General features: G+C 31.9%; 1 protein-coding gene across 1 annotated transcript; it reads left to right on the forward strand.

Annotated features, from left to right (window-relative positions):
* The first annotated feature begins 3,147 nt into the window (after positions 1–3,147).
* On the forward strand, positions 3,148–10,735 carry LOC143064754 (large ribosomal subunit protein eL27-like). Its single transcript, XM_076237826.1, has 4 exons — positions 3,148–3,276; positions 5,023–5,192; positions 8,311–8,421; positions 10,659–10,735. The coding sequence occupies exons 1-4, from the start codon at positions 3,196–3,198 to the stop codon at positions 10,705–10,707; spliced, it is 411 nt and encodes a 136-aa protein (XP_076093941.1). The 5' UTR covers positions 3,148–3,195; the 3' UTR covers positions 10,708–10,735.
* Positions 10,736–10,946: the final 211 nt, after the last annotated feature.

Raw genomic sequence — 10,946 nt, forward strand, 5'->3', positions numbered from 1 at the left:
AAGAAAAATTCATGGTGTAAACACAGCCATTTGTGTTGAAGTGTATCGATGAACCTTAATAGTTACCCTGTTATCAGCACCCGTTTATCAAGGAAATGATTACAAAATGTATGAGGAATATATGAACTTCATATACACGGTTGAATAGTTATGTTTAAGGCATCTAGTTGTAAGTTGGTTGAACATGTTGAACATATGTTTAGAATAAGGATTTGCAAAAGACGTATCCAAACTTCTTTTGTATAATAAATTCGGTTTTAACAGGGGTAGAGGGGTTTCGTGAGAAAATGGTATCTCTAACAACTACTACATAATTAATTGGTAGAAGTGTATTGATTGAAATATCATACAGATAATGTGTTATGATGGTTGTGACAGTTTCTATACCAAGGAACAGAGTTAAGAGTATCCATCAAATAAAGTGATCAACAGGAGGAACTTGATACAATACCTATTCTATCATTTTCTCAATTATTTTTCCGAGTCGATATCTGTATATTGATAAATTAATTAAGATGCATCTCTATAAAACAGGTGGCAAATGGGCCAAACAAAAAAAATCACAATTAACTGGATGAATTATAATATAAAATCAGTATGATTGCTCCAGATTACCCGTACCCCTTCATATTCTTATCAGTATGATTGCTCCAGATTGCCTGGACTCCACTTCATATTCTTGTTATCTGTTCTGTTATAGTGCTGATCAAGGTCAGAAAGAATGGTAACAGGTATTTCTCTTTTTTCTCTAGTTTACTATTAAATTTCTACTCTCAACAAATGTGCAGTATTTTGTTTGATCATTCAATTGCAATCATCTAGTGCTGAAACTTATGTCACAACAAAATAACTTGTTTCCACCGACTATACTGTAATGGTTACCACAGTGACTATTTTGGCACAGTAACTTTGAAACACGACCTTTCCAGACTTGCCCAATCTAATTAAAATATAGATCTCCGATTTCGTTATACTACGTTACTACTCATATGTAGGAACGTAGTATAACGAAATCGGGGATCTATATTTTAATTAGATTGTTGTGCTTTGTAAAGAATATTACCATAAAAGATTGGATGTGAAATACCTGAACGTATAAGATGTCTGCATGTTGAGTTATATTTACGAATTATATCCTTATACCGATGATAAATTTTAGTAAATGTTTTGACTAGTTTGTGATATCGAAAACCCTGGTGTAATAAGTTTTCAGGAATACATAAATTTCTCTCGCTAAAATCTAATACGTTGTTATCAAGTAAAAATTCAAGCGCAGATATAGTATTAAACCAAGCATGTCCAATAGCCACAGTTCTTTTGTTAATTTTTTTCTTACGGAGAGACTTTCGGCTCTGAAAAAAATGACAGGGCTTTTCATATACAATTAAGTAATTGGAACTCATATATTTTGATAGAGTATTTCCCACCTATTGTCACTGATATTTTCAAGCTAGAAAAAGTGACCTATTCCAGAGGCACGTCCTATCACCTTGTATCGTGACAGGAAGTGCCCCCCCCCCCCCCCCCCCCAGTATAATACATACAAGAGATAAATGATGAGTCTGATTGTCAATATATTATGACACTCTCACAGATATCTATATATAGACGGTAGTGTCTACTTTTACCATTGAGTACTGAAATTGTATATGTTCGTGCTCAAGGAAACTGCATGACTTGACTGGGTATGAACATAACTTGAATATTGACTAGATATATAATTGACCAGTTACCAGCTTGAAGTACTTTAAAAATTAATACAATCTGTTAATTTGTTTTATCCAGTTATGGTTGGGACCTGTTAAGCAGTCATCCTTTTGTGATATGAGTTTTTTTCCTATTTGATATAACAAATTGATATTTTTACATAAAAACAAAAATAATTTAATTTAAAACTTGAACTCTTTCAAGTGAAACGCTCAAACTTTATTTGACTGCCTTAATGTTTTTTCTTTGCATTGCTCAAGGTCAGCGATTCTTGACCTGTAAATATACAGTTATTAAGAAGCTGTTCAGATTATACACTTGTAATGGGGCCGCGGATCCAGCAATTTTAAACTTGAAGGGTGGTGGTGGACAGTTCCCCATTCAAATGCATTGATCGTCCAAATAAAGGGGGTTCCAACCCCGACCCCCATTTAGGATCCACTACTGATTTGTTGGACAGAAATTAAACTGCAAACTTGCATATCCGAGCATGAAAGTAATGAAATCTTCAAAGTTTTTATTCGTCTGCTTAATTACGGAACATCTGGGTTGTCGCCTATTATGACCCAGATTTTATATTTAGTCTCGTCGTGGACGAGATCTAAACGTTCTTTTCTTTTTCGGCCATTACCCAAAGGCAAGTGTCGTGAATACGAATAGATAATCTGCCATCATCATCATTCAGAAATAAAAATTTGTCCTTCTTACAATATATATAAGATTTGATATATCTTAGCTTAACTTTAGCCAATTTATTTCTGGTTTACACAATAGAAGACGTCCGCTTAGTTCACTTTTAATCCTAGTCATAGAGCAAATTTCGCTGCTTTTCGAACTTATGTTTTAGGTCTTAGATATACTACTGATACAAAAAAAAAAAAAAAACACATGTGTAATAGAATATCTTTATATCTCACTCGCTTCGACAATCGTGTGTTTGTTTACAATCACAGAATATCTTGACAGTCCGAAGAACAGGTTGCATGTTTACAACCCCCCCCCCCCCCCCCCCCCCCCCCGAAAGTCCGACAACTGATCTGTTCACTTCAATAAATCAGTTAATCTTGAGATGAAAGATTTCGATAATTCTATCTGCCAGACAGTGGAACATGCAAAGAAGATCATTTGCATTTAGTCTTTGAAACAAGTGTTGATTTTCAAAACGTGGCCCTGCTTTGTCAAGTTCTAGTACTTCTACAAAACTATACTGCTGCATGTACATAATTAGTATACAGTATACATTGTAAGAGCCACTGTTGACTCTGGAAAGGTTTTCTTTGAAAATTTTATGTCCAACTTGTCACACGGTTTATAAATGAATCTTAAAAGGATATCTTATTTTAGTTCTGTGACGCCTTCTTACAATGTCATAACGGGTGTTAACAGAGCTAAACCTATAAATGTATGTAGAAGTGATCATTTATAATAACCAATTGTTGACATTTTGTTATACTTGAAAGTTTATTTTGTTTTTTTACACTTTCAGCCATGGGCAAATTTATGAAAACAGGCAAGGTAGTTCTTGTGCTGAATGGCCGATTTGCAGGTCGTAAAGCAGTCATTGTAAAGGTTTGTTGATTTGATAAGACATTTGTAATTTTTTTTCAATAGCCAACACATACATGTAAAAATATACGCATATGTCTATACCTTTGCTGTTACCGCTTTATGTCCTAGTTTATAACCTTTGACATTTTGAATGGACAGCAACATAAATTGATTTTACACCTAATTTAAGTTGCACATCAGTGAATGTGCAGCCTCAAGGTGAAAAATACATTGTATAATTTGTAAAGGTTAAATAACTAGATATTTGATTTTTTTTATAACTATCATCTTGCAAATTGACTTAAACACTGAGTTCTAAATATATGAGGTATGAGATTGATCAGTTTTGCCAACCATTACGATTTTTCTGTAAAATATGTTGATTTTGCGATCAAAACAACGCTATTAAGGTCAATAGTCGATTAGTAACAGATTCACAGTCTGTGCCATTCAATTTTGTAAAAAGCAGATTTTTATCATTGCTTTTCTGGTCCTGTCCAGTATTCAGAAAAAGTCCATGTAATGCTTCCGGTTTCTCTGGAGTTATCGACCTAACAAACAGTCTTCTGAAGAGACTAACACGCACATTATGAAGTGGCTTTCCCCTGTCTCTACTTCTCCTTGACAAAACTAAAATGTCCGGGTCACCTAAAATTTAGATGAAAAGACAGCGTTATAGGACAGAATATTCACTGGAACACGCTTGTCAGATCAAGTCATCAAGGGAAACCTACGTGTACCGCACATATTGCAAACAAGATGTCAGTGTGTTGCATGGCGGTCGTGACAACTGGAAGCTAAAAAGCATATCACTTTGCAGCCAATCATCAGCAATTTTTTAGTAAATGCATGTTTTTGAATGATTACTGAAAAGTTTACACAATTACTGAAAATTCGATAGATTGTTACTGATTGTGTCAAAAGGGGGTTGGCATCTATGAAACAAACAACCATTTTGCATGACCCTATCTATTGTGGTGGCCAGTACTTAATTATTGGTAGAGGAAGCTGTGTGTCTTGCTTCTTTAAATTAAATTTGTATCTTTGCAGTAAGAGTAAAAAATGATGATTTATAATTGTGTATATTAACAACGGATATAAAATCAAGTTAAATTAAGAACACATACATTTTGACATAAATACATATCATATGTTCAAGCTTTCCTTTCAAGGACTTAAAAACACTTCATTCTAATTTCTGTTTCTAAGGCCTTTCTTCAGGATCATATGGTTTGTCTGATTAATGCACACCTTTGAAAATTTGAAGGCTAATATTTCATTGGCTGATGATGGAGTGTTGTAAGATCTACATACATTATAAGCAAAGCTTGAACACAGGATATCTAGTTAAATCAGAATGGATCAAATAATGATTAATTTTTTTTCGCTGCTCCCGCTTTATGTCCTGGTTCATATGCCTTGACATTTTGAATGGACAGCAACATTTAATATTTTTTCACCAAATCTACAACGATGAACATTCATCATGTGAATGTGCAGCTTAATGATGAAAAATACAATATTTATTATATCCCTTTTATATTTAAATTGGCCAAAATGGATAGCACTTGCATGTACAATGAATCTAATTTCATTTGACTGTCCAGATTTTTACTGGCTCTTCATGATGCATTGATATGAAAATTTGTGCAGACATTTGTCATGCTTGTCAAAGTTGTTATTTGTCAATTAATTGATTTTATTTATTTAAAACTATTGAATTAATAAGTAAAAATAATTTGAAAGTGAATTTTATCTATATTTCAGAATTATGATGAAGGTACAACAGAAAAACCCTATGGCCATGCACTTGTTGCTGGAATTGACAGATACCCTAGAAAGATCACAAAAAGTATGGGAAAAAAGAAACAAAAGGATAGATCTAAACTTAAGAGTTTCCTAAAGATATACAATTTCAACCATCTGATGCCAACAAGGTATAAAACGGGATCACAGAAAATGATTAATTTTAATGATACTATTATTTTGGCATTAATTATATTGTTGTGAGTTTTTTTCTGCCGAACAACATTAGCACATGTACAAATGTACATCCAACACAAACTTGATGTGTTGTGAGTTGTTATACGACTTCTGTATATTTAGGTGAGATTGTCAGACTACTTATGACAGTATTTTATTTGAAAGAATTGTCAGACATAGGTTCATTCTAGACTCATTTATGGTACACATTCACAAGTGTTAACAAAGTCATCCTGACAATGTATATATACATCTAGAAAACTTGATACGTTTTAAATTTGTCGATTAAGTTTGCACCATAAATAGGGAAAAAATGACTGACATCATTGACCATAAGTCATGAGCAATTTATTATACTTGCAATCAATTTTAGTTTGATGTATTTGGAATCCAAGGTCTGCAATTCAGTTGGTTTAAAATTTTCTTTATTCTGCTTTCATATAATGATAAGTAAGTTAGCAGATTAGTGAAAAACTTAAGATCTAATAAAATACATCTGCATATGAGATAAAACAGGTCTCTGTGATGACCCGCATATCGATTATCTGATTTGTTCGCATGATGGATAAAATTCGAGGCTGTGTCTGAGTGATCTGTATAGAATCTGTAAGGTTTTTGCCTATGGTCACATAGCCTGATATGAACATAAATGTTCATAAATAGGGACGCAGTCTGAAAGCAAAAAATATCAAAAGTAATATATGATAAATATTATTATATTTTACCCCCACTCTTAAATCTTTTGGGATATGTGAGACAACTTATTCCTGTTTTCCAATACTTTTAATTACAAGTGGGAATATGCTTAGCAATGCAAAACATGCATTCATGTTGAAAATGAATGCATTAATTGTTTATTTTGTTGTGATCATGACACAATTATGTTGCAATGGATTAGCTGCTCTTTGACTCCAGCTGCCAACTATTTCAAAATTATATTTATTTGATAAATATCCAGGGGAGAACATGTCTGTTTTGGAAGCTTTAAACTGATACTTCAAAATATATATTGAAATCTTGTTTTATGAGGTCTGCACATGACAAATTTGGTTAATTAAATTAAACATTGAATGCCACACACTTCTCAACAATTTTTAATACTAATACATTTATGTAGCATGCTTTTATGAATATACAAATATTTTAGGTTTGAACCATGGAAATCCTACAATTGTTTCATCTGCAGTACAATTTAAATAAAAACAACGGAAAAACTAAATATCATAGATAGTAAAATTGATTAATGTAGTATAGAGTTATTTCAATTTATGTTAATTAGTTTTGATAAAGCACTTCCTGTGCATCTATATATAATATAGAACAGATCTCTGTGATGACCCACATATCGATTATCTGACATAATTGTTTGATGAATAAAATTCGAGGCTGTGTCTGAGTGGTCTGTTTTTATAAGTATGCTATTTTTTTTGCAGAAAAATAATAGTATGAAGATTTCATCTTCTGAAAGCATTTGGTTTCCAAACAATGGCTTGAGTAAAAGTGTATAAATTTCTAATGAAAAGGTCTGCACCAAAATCTTTTCCAACTACTAGTCCAAAGACCAATATTTAGACATTTTAATTATGTGGCTTAACAAAGTTTTGGTAATAAAGTTTTACTAGTCTGGGGCATCAGACTAGTGTCTAAAGTAAAGTTGCAGACTGATGAAATTGTACCAAAAAAGGAAGGTTGGAGTTGTGATTGATATTTTGGGTTATCGTCCTTTGATATGCTGCCAGGATCTAACCATGTATTAAGATTTTGGAAATTGAAACATGATAGGTTAATGTCAAATTTCGAATTGTTTTTTGACTAATTTTATTTTCTCCCTGTAAAAACACTATGATGACTTTGTTAACATATTTTCTGACTTAATTGGTTGATGGAAAATATACGAGGCTGTGTCTGAGTGTTCTGAATATAAAGATGGTGTAGTATTGTACTTGCTTTCAGAAGAAGAAAAATTTAGATTTAAACCATGGAAATCCTACAAATGTTTCATCTGAGAACAATTACAAAAAGTGCAAAACTTAATATCATAGAAAGCAGTATTTATTATTTTAATTGATACAAATATATTTACAGTCATTTCAATCAATAAAATTGAGAATGGAAATGGGGAGTGTGTCAAAGAGACGACAACCCGACCAGACAACAGCATAAGGTCACAAACAGGTCTTCAATGCAGCGAGAAATTCCCGCACATGGAGGCGTCCTTCAGCTGGTTGATTTTGATAAACCAAAAAAAAACTTCCTATACATCTAAATAAAACAGATCTCTGTGATGACCCACATATCGATTATCTGACATAATTGTTTGATGGATAAAATTCGAGGCTGTGTCTGAGTCATCTGCTTAAATATACCACTTAAAAAAATTGTGACTGCATAATGTTATGACTTTGTTGGTGTCTGAAATCATTTGGTTTCACAACAATTACTTGTCAGAGTCTCTGTGAAATTGTACCACAAGTTTTCATACCTCAAAAGAAATGTTGGGATTGATTTTGGCAATTTTTGGGGTGTATTGTCCTTTGATATTTTGTCAGAATCTAACCATGTATTTAGAATTTTGAAAATTGGAACAAATATTGTTGAGGTACAATTTCTAATTTTCAAGTTATTAGACAACATTTATTTTTTACCTGCAAAAAACAATAACACTATGATGACTTTGTTAACATATTTTCTGACTTGATTGGTTGATGGAAAATATACGAGGCTGTGTCTGAGTGGTCTGAATATAAAGATAGTATAGTCTGTACATATATGTATTGTATTCCTATAAATTCAAATGTTGCTCAGTAGTACATTAAATTCATTTATTTAATGCTTACACTACACTTTATGTTTGAAACAAGGAATTATTTGAATCTGGAATAATATTGATTTGTGTGAATTAGCAGTTGTTTTATCAGTATTAAAACTGACAAAAATTTTCCTCTCTATGAATGAGGAATTGAAAGACAAGGCTACAGATTTAATATATGTTTTGTGGTTCATTTCAGATACTCTGTTGATGTTAACTTAGACAGGGCTACAGATTTGATATATATTTTTGGTTTGTTTCAGATACTCTGTTGATGTTAACTTAGACAAGGCTACAGTAAACAAAGATGCTTTCAGAGACCCAGCTCTGAAAAGGAAAGCAAGAAAAGATGCTAAAGCTAAATTTGAAGAAAAGTAAGTTTTTGAATTATGGGTCTTTTCAGTAAACATTACACAGTAATATAGAGTGGGTTTTCAAATCACTATTCCTTGAAACATATATTTGAAGAAAAGCGGATGTGAATTATTATTTCTAGCCTGAAAAAAATGAAATTGATACTTAAAAGTTGAAGGGTAAAAAAAAATTTTACAAGCAATTTTCAATTTTACATATTTATTTGCTGAAAAAATGTTTGAAGTTGATGCATTTCATCTGCTTGAGAGGATTTCAGTTGTCAAGCATTGACCCAAACAATTCTAAAGGAGTTAAGAAATACATGTAATTTGATTTAGCCATTACAGTTTTAATATTTAGAGTCTAAGGCCAGGTTTTTTTTTAATTTATTTATTTTTTTTATTGGAGAAAGTAAGGTGAGTCAGTTTGAAATAAAAACCTTCTTGTCTGGCTTAAATATGGATTACAAAAAAGCTTCATCATCCTAACAAATGTTAAGTACCCTGATTTTGTCATCATTTCTTTGTTCCATATATTATGGCTCAGCTGTCTTAAACAAACAATGCATGCCATTGTCATCGATGTTTATAAAAGGAAAAACACAGAAAATGAGTTGGCCATTTTACAAACGGAAATAAAAAGCCTGCTAAAAAAGGCTTTTAATCACCTATTGAGACATTGTGAATAATAAGCTTCAAGCAGTAACAAACGTGAAATCAAAATTGCAAATAAAGTACATATAAGTTTTAGAGTTTTGAGTAAATGAAACCAAATTAATTGATTGGGGTTTAACATCACTTTCACTGAGTCCCTCTAATATAAATTGGATTTATTCTAGGAATATATATCAATCAGTTTCAAAAGGTAGAGGAAAACTATCTAATATTAGAGAGTAACAAGTTTTTTTCCCACAAGGTTGAGTATTGACAAGGTTTTTTTTTTCTGTGGAAGCCAGGGCTCACGCTACCAGGCGACTTGGGCGAAGTCGCTTTCCCGACCGTCACTTCGCTTTCCCCGACCCCCAAAAGCGAAAACAAGTCGCCCTGTTCTTGACGATACTCGCTTTCAGTCGCTTCCGTCATCGGACATTTTCAATTTTTACCAAGTTGATGAAAAATCAATTTTTTATTGATAATTAAAGAAATTTAGACATAAACGATTCATTATCTTAAGAAAAGAGGTTGAAGCATTGTCTTTGCAGTTTGTAGCAGGTTATTTGATAAAAATACAACTTTTTATCACTTCGTGCATTTCCGCAAGTTCCGGTGCTTTTTACTCGAAAACGTACATCAACCTAAATTTTGGCGGCAAAATAAGTTTGTTACTTCATTTAAACGTGATAAAAGTTGCCTCCAGTAAATGTTTAATCCATTTATTGCATGAAAAACGTCATGTTCCTTTCCAAATAACTTGTCAAACATCGTTTATTTTTGTAAATTTTCTTGCATTCGTCCGCCATTGACCGATTTCTAAACTACGGATCTGAACCGGACCAGCTATGAACGAAATCCGTACTTTTACAATAATTATCACGGACGCACGGATGGAACAGCTGACAGAAGAATATTGATTCCAAAGGGAAAAATTACATATTCCACACGCATAAAGAGACTTTTGTTTACATCTAATTGATTGGTGCATATAATTCCTTATATTTTTTATAGATTGTTTCAAAGTTGCTTAACTCTGAGACTATTAATTATATTATGGCCCAGCTAAATAACTTTTATATTTTTTGATGAGAAACACTGAATTTCATACACAAGATAGATTTGAATTAAATTGTAATTGATATATTATAATTTCTTTACATTTTTTAAAATAAAAAAATATTTTTTTTAGTGCTCGATATTAAATATTTAGTTGGTAGTTTCTCACAAGAACCTAAGTAAAACTTGAACAACTTTTAATTTGAAATGTTATTTTAATTGTATACTCAGATATGAATTGAATAATATAAAAAGAACATTATTTACATATGACCCTTTATACTATAGTAAAATCCAAACATTGTAGTGCACCGCGCGAATGAGCACTTCTCTTTCAAATCTCACCACTTCTCCCTATCAGTTTCAAAAAGAGAAGTCACTTCTCCCTATAATTCTGAAGTAGTGTGAGCCCTGGAAGCCATTAATAGAAACAACATACCAATCAAGAGAAATTTAATATGAGCATGTTTTTTTTTTTAATCATTCTAAAATTAAAAAAGTTATTTTGAAACCAATATTTTAATTATTTTTGTTTAATATATTTTCAGATACAAGACAGGAAAAAACAGATGGTTCTTCCAGAAGTTACGATTCTAAGTTAACAAATAAAGTAAAAAAAAACATTTTTGTGTGTAGAATATTTCATTGCAATAACGTGCATTCTGTTACATGTATATGAGAAGACTATGTTTTGTGTTATGTTGGTTTATATTGGATATACTTCAATGAAATCTGTTTTTCTTCTCTTAGCTCTAAGGATACATGAACAGTAAAGATTTTTTTTGATTTTCCCTTGAAATTTTTACACAAAGTTTAAATTGATATTTCATATTGAA

The sequence above is a fragment of the Mytilus galloprovincialis genome, chromosome 2 (assembly GCF_965363235.1).
Source record: "Mytilus galloprovincialis chromosome 2, xbMytGall1.hap1.1, whole genome shotgun sequence".
In the NCBI taxonomy this organism is placed as follows: Eukaryota; Metazoa; Mollusca; class Bivalvia; order Mytilida; family Mytilidae; genus Mytilus; species Mytilus galloprovincialis.

Coding starts and splice junctions, on each gene's coding strand:
- LOC143064754 (XM_076237826.1), top strand. CDS start 3,196: ATGGGCAAATTTATGAAAACAGGCAAGGTAGTTCTTGTGCTGAATGGC. Junction 3,277..5,022: donor GTAAAGCAGTCATTGTAAAG/GTTTGTTGATTT, acceptor TCTATATTTCAG/AATTATGATGAAGGTACAAC. Junction 8,422..10,658: donor AAAGCTAAATTTGAAGAAAA/GTAAGTTTTTGA, acceptor ATATATTTTCAG/ATACAAGACAGGAAAAAACA.